The sequence below is a fragment of the Jaculus jaculus genome, chromosome 2 (genome assembly GCF_020740685.1).
Source record: "Jaculus jaculus isolate mJacJac1 chromosome 2, mJacJac1.mat.Y.cur, whole genome shotgun sequence".
Classification (NCBI taxonomy): domain Eukaryota; kingdom Metazoa; phylum Chordata; class Mammalia; order Rodentia; family Dipodidae; genus Jaculus; species Jaculus jaculus.
This window is the reverse complement of record NC_059103.1, coordinates 214,139,192-214,161,818: the sequence shown is the minus strand read 5'-3', so window position 1 is coordinate 214,161,818 and position 22,627 is coordinate 214,139,192. Positions and strand designations below refer to the sequence as shown.

Sequence of the window (22,627 nt, the reverse complement as noted above, 5' to 3'; positions counted from 1 at the left end):
AATAAAGCATGTGCTACAGGCGCTGCCACCACGACTCTGCACAAGTCCATCCTTCAGTCAGCCCAGACCCCAGTGAGAGGACACTGGCTCTCAGGAAGTAGGGCAAGGCCCCATCCGGGGACAGACACCTTACAAGGGTGGAAGTGTCAGTATGGGCAGGTGGAAGCAGATGGACAGATGGGAATAAAATGTAGTCAACTTTATTCTCCTTAAACCACAAAATAGAGTCTTTGGTTGTACAAACATCACTAGTTACAGTCTTGCCAAGAGATCCTGGCTACAGGGGCAGTTAGTCAGAGGCCAGAACTCCTGAAGGGGGTCTCTTTTAAAATGCTAACACCCAGGCTAAAAGACTCAGGGCAAGGGTGCTGATGGAGCTGGCAGGGCCCCCACCCCTAGGAGGGCACAGGGCCCAGGCCCCGGCGCCCTGGCCGCATGGCCCGACGGCTGCTGCACAGGGTCACGTCGTCAGGGCCCACAGCGCCAGGTGAGGGCTGGCCCAGGAGCACCAGAGCCACCTCTCCATCCTCCTCATGAGGGCCTGGAAGGTCAGGGAAGCTGTGAGCCAAGGGTATCCAGGAACCCTGGGAGGTCACCCCCAGCCACATGCCAACTCACCAGGGCTGGGAGAAGGTTCCAAGGACCTCAGTTCCTCCACGAAGTCTGGTGACTGACAGGAAGAGGAGCTGGTCAGGGTGGGTTCCAGACCTGATTCAACCACCCACGAGGGCTTGGCTGGCTGGGGCTGAGGCCCACAGGGTCTGGGCAGGGTCAGGGCAGGCTGGGCTGAGATGAAGGTGGGGTGGGAAGGCCCCACACCAGAGGAAGAGCAGGAGACAGACGGGCAGAAAAGGCCAGGGTACAGGTACAAGAGGGGGCAGGAGCATGCAAGGACCAGGAGGCCTCCAGTACCTGGATGTCATAGACAGGTCTGGAAGAAGGCAGGGCTGCAAATGCCCTGTAGTCAAACTTCTTTCCAGAAAAGGGCTTGAAAGGACAGCATGAAGGGAGAGGCAGAGTGCAAGGGAGAGGTGAGGCTAGGAGGGGAATCTGGAGTCCTTCCCCATTATGCCACAGTGGTGCCAGGAAGGGCCCCAGATATTGGCTTCTTACCAGGCGTCCAGGGGAGGTGCTGGTCTGGAGGCCAAGGTCTAGGGGGACAAGAAGTGGGTGTTGGGAAAGGTCCTCACAGCTGGCCGAGCCCCGTGCCTGCCCCTGGACACACGGACCTTCTAAGGGAGTGGGTGGTGGGGTAGGTGAGGGTGAAGGGGCTTCGGCCAGCCGCTCCAGTGGCCCTCGCTTGCTGCGGCCCTCCTGGGACTTGCTGAGGACCATCTGTGCACGGAGAGCATCCTGCTCCAGACTCTTCATCCTAAGCACCAGAGGGTGGATGATGAAGGTGGGGTGGGAAGGCCTCACACCAGAGGAACAAAGCAGGAAACAGTGGGCAGTGGGTGGGGCCAGGAAGGGGTAGGGATGGGCTCACCTGGCAGCCCTCCACAGTGCTCGCTTCTCTGCCTCCAGGGCCCTACGCTCTGCAGGGGATAGTGCCCGCTCAGGGACAGGGAGCTCGGGGCTCTGCATGCGTAGCCTTTCCTGATGGCGTCGCTCGGCTTTGGCTGTCCGAACTGGGGCACCACCTCCCAGGGGCAAGGGTGATGAGGGGCTGGGCCTGGAGAATGGGACAGGGCACATTGTGGGAGGGGCATGCACCAGAAGACTGAGTGATGGTGTTCAACTTCCGGTCCTCACCCTCCAGCATGGCCTGGTGCAGCCCAGGGCCGCTCATCCTTTTGCTCCTCCTCATCAGGGAGCTCCTTGTCCAAGGAGAGGCCCACGTCGTCAGGGGCGGAGGCCCCTGCCTCCTCCAGCAGCACCTGTGCCCGCTTCTGCTGCAGCTTGCGGGCTGTTGGGGGGAGGCAGGCAGGCAAGTCAGACCAGGCCAGGCCACAGTCTCATCCAGGACCCCCCCACGTCTAGGCCCCTCACCTTCCTCCTCCTGCATCTTCCGCAGGTCGTCAGCACCCACCAGGGACACCCGTTTGGGAGGGCCTTCTGCCTGGGGCACTCGCACCTCCAGCTCAAAATACTTCTGCCGTTCCCGGAAGGATAGCTGCTCCGGGGAGGCTGTGGGACCAGGTGTGGGGGGCTGGAGGGGGAGCAGGCCCTGAGACTTGGCTGGCATCCCCCTGGGGTACCTCCTTCAGGCACTCTCCCCAGAGCATGCAGCAGCAGAAGGCACTGGGGCACATACCTGGGTGGCACTCTCAGGTGGATGCACAGTGGGCACAGCTGCGAAAGCTCTGTAGGCCTGCTTCACATTGGTGGGTAATTCATCTGGGGAGGGAGGCTTGGGGAGAGGGCACTCATAAGCGGCTGCAGCAGCTGTCCTAGTGCAACTGCCACTTACCCAGGCACCAGCTGTCCCCACTGCTGCCACTGAACCCCACCCATCCTGCTCTGGAAGGAGCTCTGCCACCCTCAAACCCTGTGGAATAGGACACTCACGGAGCAGGGATCACCTCTGCCCCTGGGGGCCGGGGAGCCCCCTGGCCAGGCCTGAGCCAATGGCTGGATCACCCCGGGTTTTGTCTGCAAAGGGCAGGAATGGGGGACCAAAGGAAAGCAGGATCAGAGGTCCGGGAATTAGGGTAGGAAGGGATGGGGGAGAGAGACAGAGATGGAGCCAAGGTGGGCTGTAAGACACTCACCCAAATGCCCCTGCCTTGGAGGTGGCTGGGAGCAGGGCTGAGAGTGGCCCTGGGCCTGTCCATCCCCTAAGGTGAACTATCGGGTAACCAGACCACCTCCATGCAGCAGGCAGGGTGGCTGGGAGCCAGGTTGGTAATGGCCCTGGACCTGCCTGTCCCCTGAGGTGAACTTTCGGGTAACCAGACCACCTCCATGCAGCAGGCAGGTGGGGACTCAGAGGGACCCACAGACAAGGGGTTAGCGTGTCTGTCCCTGGGTCTCCTAACAGCACCTCCCGCAGGGAGCCCCCCACATTATCACCCATTACTGGGGTGCTAACCTGCTGGCTGCCAGGGGAGGAGGGGGATTCAGCCATCTTCCCTCCAGTAGCTCCAGATAGTCCCTGGAGAAACAGGGTGGTATGTGGGGGGGGGGGGGGCAGCAAGCAGTAGTGTCCCAAGGGAGAAGGACTTGGGATGGCTGGGCACTCATCCTGGCAGCATGGGGCTGCTCCTGTGTCTCAACCCAACCACAGATGCCACTCAACAGCGTTGGATGACCATGTGAACACCACAAAGAGTGGCCCCTACCCAATGGCAGGCATGGGTGAGTGTCAGCCAGGCCCTGGCCCTGCCCATAGGCCTGTAGTTTCCTTGGGGCCAGGGCTGGGCAGTGGGCCATTGCTACTGGTGCAGGTCTGAGCAGACAGGGAAAGATCGACACAAGACAGAAACCTGGGGGTTGGGGCCCAGTGAGCCCAGCAGTGTCTGCCACAAGCCTCTGCCCCAGTAGTACACAAGCCAGGGAAGGCCCCCAACCCACACTACACCCTTCTCAATCAAAGGCTGCTTCCTGAGGACCTCTCTTGGAGCTGTTTGCAGTACCTCTAGGCTCCACCCAACCACTCCTCATCCTCCCACTGCTCAGCAGTGTTCTGGCCAAGCCCACTCCTCAAGCACTCACGTTCTGGCGGGGTCTCCCAGAAGGGCTGGCTGAGTGCATGCACCTCTAGGACTGTTGGTTATAAATACCTCTTGGAGTGGAATGAGGATGTCATGTCATTTCTGCCTGGTCACAGGCCCACAACTGTCCTGGAGACTGCCCCTTGCCCACAACCCTGGGGGCCTCTCCCAGCTCAGTTGTCAGTGCCAAACCTGCTCCATTTTTAGGCCTTGTTCCACAGGCTGCAGCTGTCCCAGCCTGCCCGCCCCATGGGGGCCAAGAACACCAAATTCCACCAGAAGCTCTGGATGGCTCAGAGGAATTCCAGCTGCCTTTGCCCCTTAGTAGTATGTTTGCCTGCAAAAGGCTGAACACCCTGACCCCCAGCCCAGCCCTCAAGGGGTGCCTGAGAGGGAGGGGTGAAGGGAAGAGGCCATGACCTTTCTAAGGACTCCCCCTTCTGTACCTATAAGTAAGTAAGTAAAGTAGTAGAATTAGGTTGTTGTTTTTTTTGTTTGTTTGTTTTGAGGAAGGGTCTCATTCTAGGTCATGCTGACCTGGATTTCACTATGTAGTCTCAGGTGGCCTCGAACTCACAGCAATCCTCCTACCTCTGCCTCCCGAGTGCTGTGATTAAAGGCATGCGACACCACAGCTGGCTAAAATAAGTATTTTAAAAAGTCAAAACGTTGCCTGGTTGGGAGGTAGAGCTCTGGCCACCTGCACGCCCCACCCTACCAAAGACTAAGGTTCCCTCTGTGGTGACCTTGGCACTTGAGTTTGTGGCAGTGGCCCCAGGTGAAGGAAGAGACTTGAGATAGGGATGAGACTGATGGCAGGTGGGCAAACAGAGCAGGTGGAGAGTATAACTCGTACATGCCACTCACTCTCTGCATGCTGCCAGCACTGGGCACAGCAGCCAGAGCACGGTAGTCCAGCTTCAGGGGCTCCAGATTCCGGCCCTGGGGAGCAAAGTGGACCAGAGTTCTAGCAGGGGATAATGTGTCTGCCCACTATTTCATGGGTGTGTGCACCTCTGCAGGGTCCTAACAGGAGTAGGCCATTTATGCTCAGAGGCAGGCCTGTGTGAGACTCACCATGGCCTCTGAAGGCTCAGGCCCCCAGGGCTGGGGCTGACCAGCCAGCTCTTTCTCCTGTGAGCAGAAGAGACGCAGTAAGGAGCCAGCACAGCTGACTCTTAGTTCTGGCCTACTGGCTGCCTCGGTTCTGACCTTGCCTGGGCCTTCAGGGCTCAGCTCCCGGTCGATGGATGAGATGCTTTCCAGGCTGTTCCGATGGCCTAGGCCTGCTGCAAAAGGGTTGGCAATGACACCTGGGGACACCTAAAAGGAGAGGAGTGGGCTGAGTGGGGAAACCTGCGTGTGAGGTTCCACCTCCATAGCAGGCTGAGGCCTGGATCCAAGACAAGCTGGTGATGTACAATGGACACAGGAGCACATATCCTGACGATCTGGCCAGCCACTCACCTAAGATGGCCTATGTGAACAAGCTGTTGGGCCACCAAAGATCCATATTGCCTTTACCCAGTCTGCCAGGGACACAGGGTGGCTATGGTACCAGGGACACAGGGTGGCTGCTATGGTACTAGGCTCATGAGGTCTGGTGGACGCAGCACATTTCTACATGTGGCAGGATTGTGAAACAACCATGTTTAGCCATGTTGCTCACTGTGGGGGTAAAACAGGCTGACTGTGGACCCCTGGGAATAAAGAAGGATGGCTAGACGGAACAGTATTGGGAAGAGAACAACCCAAGGGCAACGTGCTTGGTGGCAAACTAATGCTTCCAGATCCAGAACGTGTAGTATGGATGCTAAGAATCTGAAACGGGACACACTGAAAGGGAATATAACCAGTTGTGAACTTCAGAACTGATTGAGTCTGGGAAGGTGGTGTGTGAAGTGGAAGAGGCCCCAGGGGCAGGTTGAGAGCAGGGGAGGGAGAGTGAGAACATGGCCACTGGGCACAACATGTGCTTAGGTTGAGGCACAGAGGTGATGGAAATGTGAAAATTAACTCCCTTTCCTTCAAGCACAAAGGGACCTAGTCAAATCTCTACCAGAGAATGACAGGACAGGTGGCAGCAATGTGGCAAGCACGGCATCGACAGCCACTCTGACCAGAGCAGTCTTTGACTGTAAGTGAGCAATGTGCTCTGAATTACAACCCCACTGCGCATTGCTTCAGGATCCACTGAGACAGTAAGAGAAGCCCACAAACAGAGCGCAGGCACCGAGAGCAGCTGCTCAGTTGGGGAGTGAGGGCTTGAGGTTAGGAATGTCGAGCAGTCACAGGAGGACGCTGTATAGCAAAAGGCCTAGTGAACAAGGATCTGAGGACTATAAACTGTAAGCACTAAAAAGTACGAGCAGCCAAACACAGAAAACAAGGATCACATAGAAATAAGAAAAGTTAGGGGCTGGGAAGATGGTTCAGCAGTTAAAGGTGCTTGCTTACAATACTGCCAGCCAAGCCATCCATATAAGCTAGATGCCAAAAGTGTTCAAGTGGGGCTACAGAGATGGCTTAGCAGTTAAAGCACTGCATGTCTGTGAAGCCTAAGGACCCAGGTTTGATTCCCCCGTACCCATGTAAGCCAGATGCACAAGGTGGCGCATGCCTAAGGAGTTCATTTACAATGGCTAGAGGCCCTGGCACACATATACACACAAGTTTTTTTTTTTTTTTTTTTCGAGGTAGGGTCTCACTCTAGCCCAGGCTGACCTAGAATTCACTATGGAGTCTCAGGGTGGCCTCAAACTCATGGTGATTCTCCTATCTCTGCCTCCCAAGTGCTGGTATTAAAGGCATGCGCCACGATGCCCAGTTTACAAGTATAATTTTTTTTAAAAAGCCAGATTAAAAGAATTTGTAATGGGAGCTATAAACATGAAACACGTCTTCCAGATTCTGACACTAATGGCTTAAACAACAGTAAGTAAGCAAAGTGTCTACCTTCTTAATGTTTGCAATAGTTCAATCAAAATGGCAATGGAGAGAGCCCAAGACAAGCAGGCTCAGTGAGGTGGGAAGGACCGTCATACAGAGTGACAGCACAGAGCAAATTACAGACAAGGAAGCTTGGTTTCCCATGTACCAGACTGGAGTAAGGGCTGGCCTGCAGTGTTGACTGGAAAGATGGGCAATGGCTTGGGCTTCCTATGGATCCAGAGTAATGACTAACTACTCTTACAGTGCCCTAGCTCTGGCTGCCAAGATGCCCAGGGACCACAATATCCCAACAATGCACCTAGAGCTGGGTTTTGAAACATCACTGTCCACTAAAAGGAACCAGAGCTCCTTTTTAGGGCTGGAGAGATGGCTTAGCAGTTAAGGCACTTGCCTGCAAAGCCAAAGGACCCAGGTTCAATTCCCCCAGGACCCATGTAAGCCAGATGCACAAGGTGGATCATGCATCTGAAGTTTGCAGTGGCTAGAGGCTCTGGCACACCTATTCTCCCTCTTTCTTTCTCTCTCACACTAGAAAATAAATTTTAAAAATATTTTTAAAATTAAAAAAAAAAAGATACTGAGGGCTGGAGAGATGGCTTGGTGGTTAAGGCACTTGCCTGAGAAGCCTAAGAACTCACGTTTGAATCTCAGGTCCCACATAGCCAGACTCAAAGTGATGTAAGCATGCAATGTTGCATATGCACACAAGGGGGCGTAGGCATCGAGTTTGTTCACAGCTGCTGAAAGCCCTGATACAGACATTCTATCTCTCAAAATACAATTTAAAAAAATTTTTTTTGTTCATTTTTATTTATTTGAGAGTGACAGAGACAGAAAGAGGCAGAGAGAGAGAGAGAGAGAATGGGCACGCCAGGGCTTCCAGCCACTGCAAATGAACTCCAGATGCGTGCGCCCCCTTGTGCATCTGGCTAACTTGGGTCCTGGAGCATTGAGCCTTGAACCGGGGTCCTTAGGCTTCACAGGCAAGTGCTTAACCGCTAAGCCATCTCTCTAGCCCTCAAAATAAGTTTTTTAAAAATATACTGATTGTGGGGCTGGGGAGATGGCTCAACAGTTAAGGTGCTTGCCTGCAAAACCTAACAACCTGGGTTTAGCTCCCCAGTACCCAGGTACTAAGTGGTACATGCATCTGGAGTTTGTTTGCAGTGGCTGGAGGATCTGGTGTGTCCATTCTTTGTCTCTCTGTGTGTGTGTCTCTGTGCTTGAAAATAAAAATACTGCTTTAAGTCAGGTGTGGTGGTGCACACCTTTAATCCCAGCACTCAGGAGGCAGAGGTAGGAGGATCACCATGAGTTCAAGGTCACCCTGAAACTACATAATAAATTCCAGGTCAGCCTGGGCCAGAATGAGACCCTACCTCAAAAAACAAAACAAAACAAACCCACCTAAACCCAAAATTATAAAATGAAAATGTTCAGTGACACGGAACACAGCTGCATCCCAGGGCAAGGGGAGACTCAGTGGTGGAGCCCCTGCCTAGTGCAAGTAAGGCCCAGGATGCAATCCCCAGTACCAAAGATAAATAGATGGACACTACACTCCATGAAGGTGGGTGGGTACTGGCCTCAAATCCTAGGATGAGACAAACATCCTGAGGAGACAGTGGTCATATGAGATGGCTACTGCAGATAGACCTGCCTCACTCTCCAGCCAGGGAAGAGACCATATGGCTAGGGCAGGTTCTGACCCTCCTGCCACAGCCCTGCCAAGATAACCTGGATTAGACAGCAGGAGCCAGATACAAAGTCATGGGGACCTAGAAACTATGTTGTTGGCAACTTATTTTTCTCAGGGGCTCCCTCTTTCTGAACTAAAAATTTAAATATTTATTTGAGAGAGGGGAGGGGGACAGATTGAGAGAATAGGCATGCCAGGGCCTTCACCCATTATAAACAAACTCTAGATACATGTGCCACCCTGTGCATCTGGCTTACATGAGTCCTGGGTTCTTTTCTTCACAGGCAAACACCTTAACTGCTAAGCCATCCCTCTAGCCTGAACTAAACATGTGTTGGGCAAAGTGCTTTTAGATACATGTGCTGAAGTAACAAAAGGTAAGCCCTCTCTATGGACTAGACCTTCCATGGTGTAAGTCCTAAGCAAAATCTGTCCCCAGGTCAAGCAGGATCTTCTTGGGGTGGAGAATGGGGACAAGAAACAGCCTTGCCTGCCTCAAGTCCCAGGGAGTGGTGCCTCAGCTCATGCAGGTTCCAGCCTAATATCCCACTGTGGGCCAAAAGGATGAAGGCAAACTTGTTTCTGATGAAGTGACATTTGCTGGCAGTCTGGAACAGACTACAGTCTGTGGCTGTTAGCCCTGGGGCATCTTTCTGCCTGCATCTGACAGGAAGTCAGCAAACCCAAGGTCCATTGCAAATGAGAGCCAACTGTGAGGCTGTTGCAAGGACTGGAAGCTATGGAGTGGTGGCATAGCCACCCACACTCTGGGGACCAGCATGGCCATCAAGGATGCCAGAAAAGAGCAGAGCACAACAGCTCAGTGACCAGGGCTCAGAAAAAGTCCTGGCACACACACACTGTCCACACACAGCCATTTCAAAACTGCCAGGCACTTCCCATACTGAGGCAGGAGGGCTGTGTCACCTGGACCCTGAAGGGCACTGCTCAGGCAGTGCCACATACCTGGTGGCGGCTCACTAACCTCCAGAGCTGTGGTGATGCTGGTGTCAAAGCCATCGCAGACAAGCACAGTAAGGGTGTCACCCACACTGCGTAGCAATTGTACAGCCTCAGCATGTGTGAGGCCCAGTAGACTTTGTTGGTTCACCTCCAGCAGCCGCAGCCCCACACGCAGGCGGCCATCACGCCCAGCCGCCCCTGTAGGGCTCACCTGTAGGAAGATGAGCGTGAGTTCTGGGCCTGACCCCTGGCCATGGCCCCAGGAAGGCAGGGTGCTCACCTTGGAGATGAAGATTCCCTCATCTGTGGGATCACAGGGGTTCCCTGCATGGCCCTTGGCACCTCCTCTGATGCTGATGCCCAGCTTCTCCCCAGGGGCCTTCTGGATGCAGAGTTCTCGCATGCCTGGAGGTGGCGGGTCCCTCCGCACAAGCAGAGATAGCTCTAAGCAAGGCCGGAGCAGGGCGCTGACAGCCTCTTGGTGTGTGGCCTCTCGGACATCCTGCCCATTCACTGCTAGGATGCGGTCCCCAACCCGAAGGCCGCAGCGAGCAGCCAGGCCCCGCGGGAGCACCTGCGGGGAAGGGAAGCAACATGCAGTGGACGGCTGCACGGGTCAGTGCCCAGGACAGCAGAGCCCTGCACTGAGCCACCTGCCAAAACCACCTACCTTGGAGATGAACACACCAGGCTCCTGTACACCAAATGGGTGGCTGGAGTGGTCGGAGCCCCCTACAATGCTAAGTCCTAGAGGACCCCCAGCCCTGGGCAGACAGACCTCCTGAGAACACAGAACAGGAAAGAGTCACAATAGTAGATGTATGCAAGGAGGTAGCAAACTGGCTGTGGGCTCCACACCTAGGTGGGATGAGGCCAGGTTGTCCCATGCACCTCAGCCACCCAGATGTGCAATCTGAAGTCTATGTGCTAATGATAGCCATGTGGCAGACGAGGCCACTGGCAGGGAGGTTGTGCTGCCACAGATGGGCCTTACCAAGGAGAAGATAGAACAAGTCCCACCCGGCCTTGGGGCAGAAGCAGAAAGGCTGTGCACTGCTTTCTGCTGAGTGTGCAGGACCACTTGCAGGGTGGGTGAAGCTGGAGCTGAGTGGGTGTCTGAACAAAAGCCAGCATGTGACATCGTGGGTGGCTGTCTCACCTCCACAGGGTAGGGTCCTTCCAAGGCAGTGGCTAGGAAGCTGGGGCCCAGCCTGGGCAGCCCAGGCTCCCCAGGAGTGGCAGTGGTCATGGTAGCAGCAACAGTGGCAGTGGGAGTTGGGGCAGAATGTGGCGGGGAGCTAGGCAGGAGGCACCCCCCGGTCTCCCTTTCCAGTAGCAGGGAGATGGTGGGGGAGGCAGCAGTCAACAGGGAGACAGCATGGTCATGCCTCGCCTCAGTCATGTCCACTCCATTGATCTGCAGGGACATCTCAGGTCAGTAAGGTTGGGCAGGACAAGTAAAAGGCACTGGCCAGCCCCTATTTGCCCCTACTCACTGAGAGGACGCGGTCGCCGACCTGCAGAGAGCCTGCCCGGTGGGCGGCACCCCCCTCCACAATGCGGGAGATGAAGATGCCCTGCAGGGGAGAAGGGACAAGCATGGGCGCCAGAAGGCCTGGAGGCTTCCCACTGCCTGTTCTCCAGGACCATTTCTCCTGCAACCCTAGGCCACACTGTCTTACTGCATCACCAGCCCGGTAGGGTGTAGATCCTTTTCCACCAGCAATGCTGAAGCCCAGCCCCTTGTCACTGCGCACAAGGCAGGCTGCATGGCGCTGGCGGAGGAGACCAGGGGTCTCTGGCTGAAGCAGGGGCAGGCGCAGGCCACCTCCTCGCCATTCCCGGGGACTGTAATCATCCTCAGGCCTCAGAGGTGTGACGGTGACCGCGTTCTCGGGCTCCACCATCCTTTCCCTCCATACTCGCATCTGCACAGCAGCCCCGGCCCCTCGAAGTGCCCCCACAGCTTCATGGTGCTCAGCATCTTGCAAGGCCACACCATTTACCTGTGGGTGGTAAGAGACAGAGTACAAGTCAGCACCCAGCCACAGTGCCCTGGCACTGAATGCTGATGCCCCTTGTGCATGTCCCCATAGCCAGAACTCAAGCTCCCCGAAGCTTTCTGTCACCTGCACAATGAAGAATACTACCTATGAACAGCTACCCTGTTAGCACCTCCCAGATGCTCCTGGGTGGAGCTGGGCTAAGAGCTGAGCAGGAAGGCACCATTGACAGCCAGGGCCCTCCTTGTTCTGAGCGCAATGGCCACATGGGGACCTCTAGGGCTTACACACAGGGACTGCTGGTCCTCACTCCACTCCTGAGGCTTCTAATGTGGCTTGTACTGCCTGACCAGACAAGGGGGTGGGTTTTCTTTTTTTCTTTCCCCTTCCCTTCTCTCACTTCCTTCCTTCAGTAAAAGGACTGAACCCTAGGCTTCAACCATTCTAGGCAAGTGATCTGTAACTGAGCTATATCTCCACAGTCCCATAAGGGGTAGTGGGCACCTCTTAAGCTTCTGGCTCATGGACTCCCCACCCTTACCCAGATGTCCTAGTATGCTGGGCTCTTGGAAGGGGTTGATGGTGTCTCCACTTGCTGATGGAGACAGCCAAACATCTCAACAGCCAGAACTATAGAGTTTGGAGGGCACGCTGTCCCTTGCTAGTAACTGGTCATTCCTTACCTCAAGGAGTTTGTCACCCACTCGGACTCCAGCACGGGCTGCAGGGCCCTCCTCAGACACCCGAGAGATAAAAATGCCCTGGAGGAGAAGCAGGGACTGGTCCACAAGAACACAGGCAGAGGCTGTGCAGACAAGCCATCCTGGCTCCTTCAGGCTGGGAAAGACCCACTCTCCAGACACAAGCCCTGGTCTACTCTCTATGGAGGCTGTTAAGACCCCCAAGTGCATGGAGGGGAACAGCGAACATGGGGGAGGCAAGGTCACAGGGCTGGGCTCAGACCCCTGTGGGGTTGTCCCCAGTGCAGGAACAGAATGAGGAAAGCCAGTCTGCAGAGGGAACAGCTCCAGCCGAAGCGGCTGGTAGGCTCCTTATATCATGTTCGAGCACCTTCCTGGCTCCACCTGGGACCCTGGGAGTTTTCTCCTGGTGGTGGCCAAGCATGCTCAAGCACTAGAGGGTAATTAGCAGCTGTCTAGGATGACTGACACCTCTCAGAGAAACAGGACACCTCTAAGGAGAGTCACAAAAGGCAGCTCAAGGAGGCTGGGTCCTGGTTACCATCCAAGCAGCAGCTCACCTCATCATCTCCCTTGTAGGGGGTAGAGCCCTTGCCCCCTGCGATGCTGATGCCCAGGCCCCCCGTCTGCCGCACGATGGTGAGTGTCAGCTGGAAACAGAGCAGACACGAGTGTCTGGAAAGTCCTGGGGTGCCCATGTGGATCACAGCAGACGAAAGGGATGGCTACTGACAGTCCTGCCTAGCTCCTCCCTGGGCATGTATATGCCCATTAGAGTAGCACAGTCCAGGGAGGTTCCTGGGGCCCTGGGTCAGGCTGGGCAGCTCAGGGCTGGCTCTGCTCCAGAAGACAAAGCCCACCCTTGCTACTGCACCTGAAACCACCTCACGGCTCTGAAACATCCTCACGGCTCTGTGGACATGGGACAGCCCGTACTCAGCCCCGTGCACCAGACTGCCCCGGGTGGAGGTGGGCTTGCCCTGTCAGGAAACCAGCCAGCCCTATGGGGGTGGTTCCAGGACTCCACCAAGAGCTCTTTCAGGAGTGGTCACACACTTGAGCTATGGGGGTGGAGAGAGGAGAACCCGCAGCCCAGGAAGCAAGGTCAGCAGCAGCCCCGGGCCCAGAGCAAAGAGCAGCAGTGAGCAGTACAGACCTCTTCCTCCTCAATGCGAGCAGGCTCTATCAGCAGGTTATTGGCCTGGTCAAACGACACCCCCTGTTAGGACAGGAGCAGCGAGGCATGCAGGTTAGCCACCGCTGGGAACCACCACCTTACCCAGCCCTCACCATGAGCAGACAGGACAGAAGGAAGATCCCACCAAGCTCCTGTTGCCTATGTCAGCCCCCACGTGGGTGTACTCCATTCTATAGGAATGCGAGCAACTCTACGGACAAGCTGCATGGTGGGGCTCAGCTGGCTGGGGTGAAGGCTCCAATGAAGGGGGAGCTAGGCCTGGCTGTGCCTGACTTGACTCCCATGACGTTCCAAGTCCATGTCATTGCCCATGCTCAGTGCACAAGTGTTTTGGGGGCAAAAAAGGTGGGACTTTGGGCAGCTTAGAGGAGGGGGCATTCTCTGGCATGTGAGAGACCCCAGTGAACAGGTGAGCTACTTTGAGAATCATCAAAAGCAAACATAAGGACCAGGAAGGGATAGGCCAGATCCCCAAAGGTTTGCCTGGAGCCCAGGAGGGCCAAACAAAGCAGAAGACCCACCACCAGGCCCACAGCAGGGGCCACAGGACAGCAGCAGGCCTCAGGAAGGCAGGACGATTTCTGGGAACGCCAACAGCTGACCCTGTGCGGGATCTCTACATATAGCCCTGGGGGTGCAGAGGGCCTACCAGCTTCCAGGAACCCTCTTGGGTCTCTGAGCTCATCATGAATTTCAAATAAGGTCAATGACAGGGGGGGCCCTGTGACTAAGCAAAGAGTGTCATAGGGCGACAGTGCTGATTACATGAGAAAGGCTCTTCTCCAGGCAGTCGGGGATCAGTGGACCAAGATCTGACCTGAACTGACAATGCAGTCATCAGAGCAGGGCAAGCCAGCCTGCATAATGCTACTGGCTACAGCAGAGGAGCCTGGACCAGGCAGGGTGCAAAACACACCTTGACAGAGGGAGCAGAAGCCACCGCATCTTCCTTGTCATCATCATCGTCTTCTTCTGCAGTGGCTTCGCCTCCTTCCTCCACTCTGTTCTCCTCTTCTTCCTCCTCTTCCTCCTGGGCCCGAGGCGCCCAGGGCATGTGCGGGCCATTGTGCCAGCCCCCAGAGCCCAGGGGACCCTCCCCGTCTGGCTGCACCCCTTGCAGCAGGGCCACAACAGCCTCAGGCTGTGGGAGCTTAGAGATCTTGAAGTGCTTCTTGTAGTGAGGTGTGTCCTTGCGGATAAGTCTCTGTCGGCCACTGGGGAAGGGCCAGGGGGTTTCAGGCTGCCCCTCTTCACTCTCGCCATCTTCCCTTGGCAGCAGCGTGTCTTCCGCGAAGTGTACTGTGGGCTAAGCAGGTAAAAAGGTGAGGACGGCAGCCTGGCAGAGCCCTGCAGGTAACAGCTGTGAGGTTCCCAGTGGGACTTGCAGAGGCACACAGCAAATTCAGCTCCAAGACCAGAGCTAGGGGCTCTTCCAGACAAACATGGCACCCAAAGTTGAAATGCAAGATACAGAGGCCAGGCGGGGAATAGGGGACCATCTAGAGACAGTACACAGGTAGGAGATACAACACCGCTAGCTTGACTATAGAGTGGAGAACCTATCCCCATTCTAGGGTACCACCTCTCCCAGGACCACTACCTTGTCCCTGCACCTTGCCCAAGCTCTGCTAGGATAAACCCCTGTTGAACACACAACACCCAGAACAGACCAACCAACACTTGCTTGGAAATGGCACGGCGGGGGGGGGGGGGGCAGCCTATACCCCAGAAAGCCTTTACCAAGTGACCACCCAGGTCTGGCCTGCTACCTTCTCCTTGTCTGTCCTCACCTCATCATAGTCCTCCTCTGTCTCTTCCTCATGGCCAGGTGTGGCCTCTTGCTGGCCTAGCCCCTGTGCCTCAGCCAGATGGACCTCAGGCTCACCCTCTGAGGCTGTGCTTGCAGATGGGCCAGAACCTCCACTCAAGCCAGACTCCGTACTCAGCCGTTTGTCCTGTGGCAGGTGGTGGTGTCAGTCTGCATGGGTCCTTGTCCCCCACAGGCCATACCCTATGTGGTAGGTCTTTGCTAGCTTCCCCAACAGGCTTGCTTTTGCAGCCACTCCCTGCCCCAGTCCTGGAGAAGACATTGTTGCCTCCAGAGCTGTTCAAGGCCATGGTTCTAAAGCCCAACCCTTAGAAAAGCCACCCCCCAAACTCAGGAGAACAAGGACCACAGTTCTCAGGAAGATACACACCTGAAGTGAACTTACTCTCCAGACAGGACAGCAAGTGGCTATGCATGGCCAGAACATGTGCTGTCCATCCAACAGCCCAGAAACATCCCAGCCCTGACTGACATGAGAAGCTTGCCGACAAGCAGCCAAGCCTATGCTGCTCTAGCACCACACCTCTCCCTGATACAGAAGGATGAAGGCCACGCTATCAAGCCTCCTCCTAGCCTGCGCCACCAGAAACACCAGGCACCTAGCTCTAGAACCCTCCATCCTGTATTCTGGCCATGGAGGTGAGCCTTAATGAACCCTGTCTACATGTACTCCTTGACCAGCAGAGCCCATAGCTGCTGTCCACCCCACACTCCAGTCCCATCTACATGAACCCCTTGCCCAGCGCAGCCCATAGCTGCTGTCCACCCCACACCCCAGTCCTGTCTATACGTACCCCACACCCAGCGCAGCCCGCAGCTGCTGTCCACCACACATCCTAGTCCTGTCTATACGTACCCCTCACCCAGCGCAGCCTACAGCTGCTGCCCACCACACATCCCAGTCCTGTCTATACGTACCCCTCACCCAGCGCAGCCTACAGCTGCTGCCTACCACACATTCCAGTCCTGTCTATACGTACCCCACACCCAGCGCAGCCCGCAGCTGCTGTCCACCACACATCCTAGTCCTGTCTATACGTACCCCTCACCCAGCGCAGCCTACAGCTGCTGTCCACCACACATCCCAGTCCCGTCTATACGTACCCCTCACCCAGCGCAGCCTACAGCTGCTGCCCACCACACATCCCAGTCCTGTCTATACGTACCCCTCACCCAGCGCAGCCTACAGCTGCTGCCTACCACACATTCCAGTCCTGTCTATACGTACCCCTCACCCAGCACACAGCCTGCAGCTGCTGTCCACCACACATCCCAGTCCTGTCTATACGTACCCCTCACCCAGCACACAGCCTGCAGCTGCTGCCCACCACACATCCCAGTCCTGTCTATACGTACCCCTCACCCAGCACACAGCCTGCAGCTGCTGTCTACCACACATCCCAGTCCTGTCTATACGTACCCCTCACCCAGCACACAGCCTGCAGCTGCTGCCCACCACACATCCCAGTCCTGTCTATACATACCCCTCACCCAGCACACAGCCTGCAGCTGCTGTCCACCACACATCCCAGTCCCGTCTATACGTACCCCTCACCCAGCGCAGCCTACAGCTGCTGCCCACCACACATCCCAGTCCTGTCTATACTTACCCCTCACCCAGCACACAGCCTGCAGCTGCTGCCCACCACACATCCCAGTCCCGTCTATACGTACCCCTCACCCAGCGCAGCCTACAGCTGCGGTCCACCACACATCCCAGTCCTGTCTATACGTACCCCTCACCCAGTGCAGCCTGCAGCTGCTGTCCACCACACATCCCAGTCCTGTCTATACGTACCCCTCACCCAGTGCAGCCTGCAGCTGCTGCCCACCACACATCCTAGTCCTGTCTATACGTACCCCTCACCCAGCGCAGCCTACAGCTCCTGCCCACCACACATCCCAGTCCTGTCTATACGTACCCCTCACCCAGCACACAGCCTGCAGCTGCTGTCTACCACACATCCCAGTCCTGTCTATACGTACCCCTCACCCAGCACACAGCCTGCAGCTGCTGCCCACCACACATCCCAGTCCTGTCTATACGTACCCCTCACCCAGCACACAGCCTGCAGCTGCTGTCCACCACACACCCCACTCCTGTCTATACGTACCCCTCACCCAGCACACAGCCTGCAGCTGCTGGCCACCACACACCCCAGTCCTGTCTATATGTACCCCTTACCCAGCACACAGCCTGCAGCTGCTGTCCACCACACATCCCAGTCCTGTCTATACGTACCCCTTACCCAGCGCAGCCTACAGCTGCTGCCCACCACACATCCCAGTCCCGTCTATACGTACCCCTCACCCAGCGCAGCCTACAGCTGCTGCCCACCACACATCCCAGTCCTGTCTATACGTACCCCTCACCCAGCGCAGCCTACAGCTGCTGCCCACCACACATCCCAGTCCTGCTCCCCAGCCTGTTCCCACCCCTCCCTGTGTAGCCTCAGCCCTCACAACTTTACTCCAGGATGGACAGATATACAGGTTGCCCTGTTCCTTTATGCCCACCTCCTCTGAGGGTGAGGGTGGCTCAGGGTCAGGCTTGCAGGTATAGGGCTCACTGCGGCGCTCCTCAATGCCTTTCTTCATCACTTTGAGCTCGCTGGGGTGGGGTGTGGCCCGACGCTGCAGGCCCTGCAGTGGGGACAGGGATGAGGGACAGAGGCAGGGCAGGGGTCAAGCGGGGTGTGACAGGCGCCCCCCTCCATACCCGCTTCTCAGCAGCAGCCTCTTCAGCGTCCTCACCGCCCGAGACCTCCACGAACTGGATGACACTGACCCGGCTCACAGGGGCATCACTGCAGCTCTCCGAAGGGCTGCCCTGCTGCCCAGGGTCCTCTGTGGGAAGCGAGCATAAGGGACCCAGGCTGGTCTCCTGCCTTACCCAAGACCTCACCCACCCAGTGAAGACTTGCCACCAACAACCTACCAGAGCTGGGCAGCGGCTGCTGGGGTAGCAGGTAGCAGGTGAGCACCTTCTCGCCAGTCTGGGCATCATCCTCAGTCTGGAAGCGGAGCATGGGCTGTGCCTGGTTCTCAGCCAGCCATAGTGCCTTGAGGTTGAGGTGCGTAAGAGCGAACGGCAGACTCCGCAGCCTGGGGGCCAGGCGGGCACCGTCAGCACGCATCGGGGACACAGTCAGGGCCCCAGGAGCCACAAGCACTTACCGGTTCCCAGCCACATCAAGCACGTGCAGCTCAGCTGTGTGCGCAAGCTCGGGGGGCAGGACGGCCAGACGGTTGTCCCTCAAGGAGAGTACACTGAGGGCCACACAGCCACCAATCTCAGGTGGCAGCACTTCAAGGTGATTCCGGTCCACATTAAGGTTAGTCAGTTTGGTCAGCTTGCCCAGAGAGCTGGGTAGAGCCTGGCCAGGAACAGGAGGGGTCAGAGGCTGACAAAGTCCCCCAGAGTAGGAGGAAGAAAAAACAAGCCTCTCAGGTATACAGGGTGAAGAAGATCATGCTGGCTCCCATCAGGTTCCTTATGCCCCTCAGAACCAGGACCAGGACCAGGACCAAGGACCTGGGACCAGGGTGCACAGCCGTCTCTTAATCTCATATCTGTCTAAGACCTCAGACTATCATCTTTGGCCTCTCTTGCAGCCACCAAGGCTTGACCTCAAGCCCACAAGCTCATGGCACCCTCTGCTGTCCAAAGAGCCTCCTACTCTGGCCTGCCACTGCATCCTCAGGGTATGCTCTTAACCCACTCCCGTGTCTGAGGGCATGTCTCTCACCTACAGACACCTCCCAGACACACTGCCCACTGGCAGAGCCTGTCTCCCCAGGCCAAGGCAGACACCACTGTGGCTATCTCTAGTTTTAACTCCTCAGCCTCTGCTTTCCCTGGCTATGATGGGGCAGGGATGCTAAAAACAGCCTCCCCCTCGGCCCCTCATCTTTCCTCGTCATCTTTCTCTAAAAGCAGAGGTTTTCCTCCTCACTTTCCCTGCAGTCCTTGCTTACCTGAGCCCCCAAAGCTCTGCCTACCCAGAGTCCTCTTCCTGAGGGACAATCACCTACCATCTTGTCACTGAGCTCACCCATCTGACCCAGCCACATGTGCTTAATGTGATTGGGACCTGGTGTCTGTGTGATCCCTAGAGACCTGGTTGCATCCCCAGGCATTCATTCCACATGCCTGAAGAAGCACACCCTAAGCTTGACTCCAAAGAGCAGGGTCCTGCCCTACCCTACAGTCCCCATCCCATCTCATCAGCTCCTCTCCTGACTCCAAGGGTGGCTCTCCCAAGCAGTGCCCTTAGGCCAAGCCACCATCCACATGTGACACTGCCAGATGTTTGCACTCCTGCTTTACACTAGCACTGACTGCACTCTGCATTCCTGGTAGGACCTGGCACCTCACGGGTGTCCTACCGTTAGCAGGTTCTCTGTGAGGATCAGTTCAGAGAGGTTCTCGCAGTCCCCAATGGCCTCAGTCACCTCACACAGCCGGTTCTGGTCCACCTTCAGGATAGACAGCTGCTTCAGCTGACCTGGCATCAAGGAAACACAGTGACCAGGGCTGTGTTGGGCCAAGGGTGCTCTTGAGGGTCTGTGTTGTCACAGGGACCACAGACTGACCCTGAGCTACCACCCTTCCCATTGCATATCTTGTGCAGTGTCCCCCAAGGCTCTGCCTACCCATCTACCCTCAAAAGCCCATACCCCCAAGTGCAGCATCATAAAATGCTCCTCAGACCTTTGGGTATAACCTGAGCGTCAACCTTGACCTCCCCCTTCAGGATATCTCTGGCCCAGGTAAAGCAAGCCCTAACCTAAGACACCCTCGTTGGCATTTTACAAGGTCACTAACGGGGGTATATAGCCTCTAAGGCCCTGTGGGCATACTGACCGATGCCATCTGGCAGCCGCTGCAGCAAATTCTGGGAAAGAAGCAGGTCTGTGAGCAGCGCTAGTCCCCCCAGCTCCACGGGCAGCTCCTCCAGCCGGTTCTCTGAAACGTCCAGGCACACCAGGCGCCTCAGGTTGCCGAGCTCCTGAAGACACAGAGGGGTAGCAGCGGAGGCACTGCACAGTCCTGCCCTTATCCACCTTCAACCCGCCCTCACTCACCGGGGGCAGAGACGACAGCTGGTTCCGGTCTAGCCACAACTCCCGCAGGTTAGGTAGAGCCCCCAGAGTATCAGGCTGCAAGAAGAGTAAAGGACAGGAGAGATGAGAGTGACACCCTGCCCTCCAGAAGCAGCTGTTCCACAACCTACCTGCCCTGCCCCCAGGCAGCCCTCACTGCACCAGCACTTCCAGTTCGTTGCCTCCCAGATCCAGCTGTTCCAGCTTGACCAGGAAAGACAAGGACCTGTCAAGAAAGCAGTCTCAGTGTGGTCACACAGCTCAAGCCCCGGCATGGCTCCACCACAGGCTGCATGACCCGGAACTCACGCGGGCAGAGACTTCAGTAGGTTCTCCCGGAGTTCTAGGGTCACCAAATTGGCCAGGCTGAAAGAGACCAGGGACCAAATCTCAGGAAGGCAAGGCCAGGCCAGGCCCTCCTCCACATCCACTCATAAGCGGGCACTCACTTGCCCACATCCCCAGGCAGGGCCTGCAAGGACACGTCATTCAGGGCCAGATGAGCCAGGCTGCGCAGTTGTGTGAATCCATCAGGGAGCCTGTGGAGAGGATGCCGCAGACCAGGACGTCAGATGCCCAAAGAAGGGCTATGGGACCACCCATGGCCAAAGCCACCCATGCCATGCACCCACCTAGACAAGGGGTTCCCACTGAAGTCGGCAATCTCCAGAGCCTTACAGAACTTGATGCTCTCGGGTATCTCTGGAATATCTGTGTGCGGAGAGGGACATTGCCATGGGGATGCCCATAGCCTGAAGAGCTCCTAGGATGCACCTTAGCCACACACCCTCCCCTTGCTTGCCCACCATTCCGGGACACATCCAGCTCCACTAGCTGCATAAAGTTGGCTACTTCAGGGGGCAGCCGCTGGATCTCGTTGTCGCTGAGGCCTAGCTTGCGCAGGTTCAGTAGCCGGAAGAAGGGCTGTGGGGAGGGAATGTAGTCAGGAGAACAGGCTCTGAAGCCCTGAGGTTAGAGAAGAGTTTCCAGACCAGCATGGTCATGGCCACCTAGAGATCTAGCCACGACACCAGTTTGCTGGAAGCAAGGAAACATGTAAAACATAACCCTGACATACACATTCAATGCCTTGCTTGATGCCTTGTCCCCAGAGTCCCATCCCACACGCACCATCACTGTTGTGCACCAGCTAAGAAGTCACCAGCTGCTGCCCGACTGGACAGGGCTCCATCCTCTGTCCTGTGTCTCTCTACAGATTTCACCCACAGGTGAGCCCTTCAGGGGGCCTGCACGGTTTTTCTACTGCACACCGAGTGGCAAGAACTTGACAAAGGCCATCAGGAAAGCAGTTACAAAAGCAGCAGTGTGCCAGTTGCATACACGCACAGTTCACACAAGTAGGTACCATAGGACCACTAAAGAACAGCACTCACAAACAGGCCCAAAGCCGAGCCAAGCCCTCTGTGTGATTGAGCCCCCCACCTCAGCAAAGGAAATCTTTCATAAGCTGCTTCCTTTGGTCATCTTTCTGGAGTAGCCTCAGAAGAAGAAAAACAAAGTGACCGGAAGGAACCCGGCAATGAGAGGCAGCCCTCATCAGAAAGGACAGAGATGATGTCTGACACCTCAGGCACCCTAGGAGGATACTCAGCACAAGACAGGGGCACGGTAGGGCCAGGCCCCTCACCTCTCAAGCAATTTGGCAAGCTTTACCCATCACCACCCCGAGGTCCGCCTTCCACCCGGGTCCAATCTATACCCTGCGCCTCACAAGTTTCTCAGTTCTCTCCTTTTCTAGGCTCAATATCCACCTCATCCCCAGACGGGCTCCCTAAGACCGCTGCCACCTGGTGCCAACGCAAGCGGCTGGGGGAGGGTGGGGCTGGCCGGGGCGGGGCTCTGGCCAGTAGGAACCAGCAGGGCCGGCTGGAGGCTGCGGTGCCCCGCCCGGACGGCCTCTCTGCTGAGGTCTCACCCCAGCCGGCAGTAGGTCGTCTGACTCCGAAGGGTCGGACTCTGAGGGGTGAAGAGAGCGCGGGCTCGGGGCGGCAGGTGCGGCGGCCGCTCACCTTGGGCAGCTCGCGCAGCTGGTTGGCGTCCAGCAGCAGCTCCTCCAGGCTGCGGCTATAGCGGTAGATCTCCTCGGGCACAGTCTGCAGCGAGCAGTGCCGCTTGTCCACCGACTCCACGTGCCGGTTGCAGCGCCACAGCGGGATGCACTTGAGCATGGTGCGGTCGGGCGGCGCGCGCGGGCACCGGCGGCGCTCGGCGGGCTCGGGCCAGGGGGCGGGGCTCGGCCCGCATGAGCTCCGGGCGCGGGCGGAGCGGCGCGCGGGGGGCGGGCCACGGGGACCGGGACGGGCCGCGGGCAGCACTGGGCCCGACCCGCGCGCTGCACTCGGACTGCGGCGCTCGGCCGGGGCGAAGCCCGGTGGTGCTGTTTCTCAGGCAGCGGGATCGCGGTGGCGGCGGCTCCGCATCCCCCCCACCCCCCGGCCTACTCAGCTCGCCGCTCCTCCGCCCGCAGCACCGCAGCCGGAACCGCCGCCGCTGTCCGCGACAA

At 57.0% G+C, this 22,627-nt stretch overlaps 1 protein-coding gene across 12 annotated transcripts; it reads right to left on the bottom strand.

The window, feature by feature from the left end:
* Positions 1 to 184: 184 nt before the first annotated feature.
* Scrib (scribble planar cell polarity protein) lies at positions 185 to 22,321 on the bottom strand. 12 transcript variants are annotated; one of them, XM_045142879.1, is made up of 38 exons: positions 22,134 to 22,321; positions 20,910 to 21,027; positions 20,736 to 20,814; positions 20,553 to 20,642; positions 20,413 to 20,469; positions 20,266 to 20,329; positions 20,086 to 20,160; positions 19,865 to 20,009; positions 19,387 to 19,505; positions 18,175 to 18,374; positions 17,936 to 18,102; positions 17,717 to 17,844; positions 17,515 to 17,640; positions 14,960 to 15,124; positions 14,086 to 14,475; positions 13,128 to 13,190; positions 12,532 to 12,621; positions 11,954 to 12,031; positions 10,950 to 11,273; positions 10,764 to 10,844; positions 10,427 to 10,684; positions 9,938 to 10,048; positions 9,548 to 9,841; positions 9,290 to 9,478; positions 4,866 to 4,976; positions 4,731 to 4,787; positions 4,521 to 4,595; positions 3,032 to 3,094; positions 2,509 to 2,592; positions 2,255 to 2,350; positions 1,990 to 2,149; positions 1,753 to 1,906; positions 1,487 to 1,672; positions 1,230 to 1,372; positions 1,114 to 1,151; positions 913 to 987; positions 619 to 670; positions 185 to 541 (listed from the first exon to the last, which is right to left on the bottom strand). In XM_045142879.1, the coding sequence occupies exons 1-38, from the start codon at positions 22,290 to 22,292 to the stop codon at positions 396 to 398; spliced, it is 5,010 nt and encodes a 1,669-aa protein (XP_044998814.1). In that variant the 5' UTR covers positions 22,293 to 22,321; the 3' UTR covers positions 185 to 395. The 12 variants fall into 12 exon arrangements, with proteins under 12 accessions (XP_044998814.1, XP_044998817.1, XP_044998825.1 ...); XM_045142882.1 differs by lacking the exon at positions 913 to 987; XM_045142890.1 differs by lacking the exon at positions 1,487 to 1,672.
* Between the last annotated feature and the right edge of the window lie 306 nt (positions 22,322 to 22,627).

What these genes read in the sequence shown, in the direction of transcription:
- Scrib (XM_045142879.1), bottom strand. Translation starts at nt 22,292, where the DNA reads ATGCTCAAGTGCATCCCGCTGTGGCGCTGCAACCGGCACGTGGAGTCG. An exon ending in AGGCTGCTGCTGAGAAGCGG is followed by an intron (nt 17,641 to 17,716) that starts GTATGGAGGGGG and finishes TCCCCACTGCAG; the next exon opens with GGCCTGCAGCGTCGGGCCAC. An exon ending in CTGGTGTGTTCATCTCCAAG is followed by an intron (nt 9,842 to 9,937) that starts GTAGGTGGTTTT and finishes CCTTCCCCGCAG; the next exon opens with GTGCTCCCGCGGGGCCTGGC.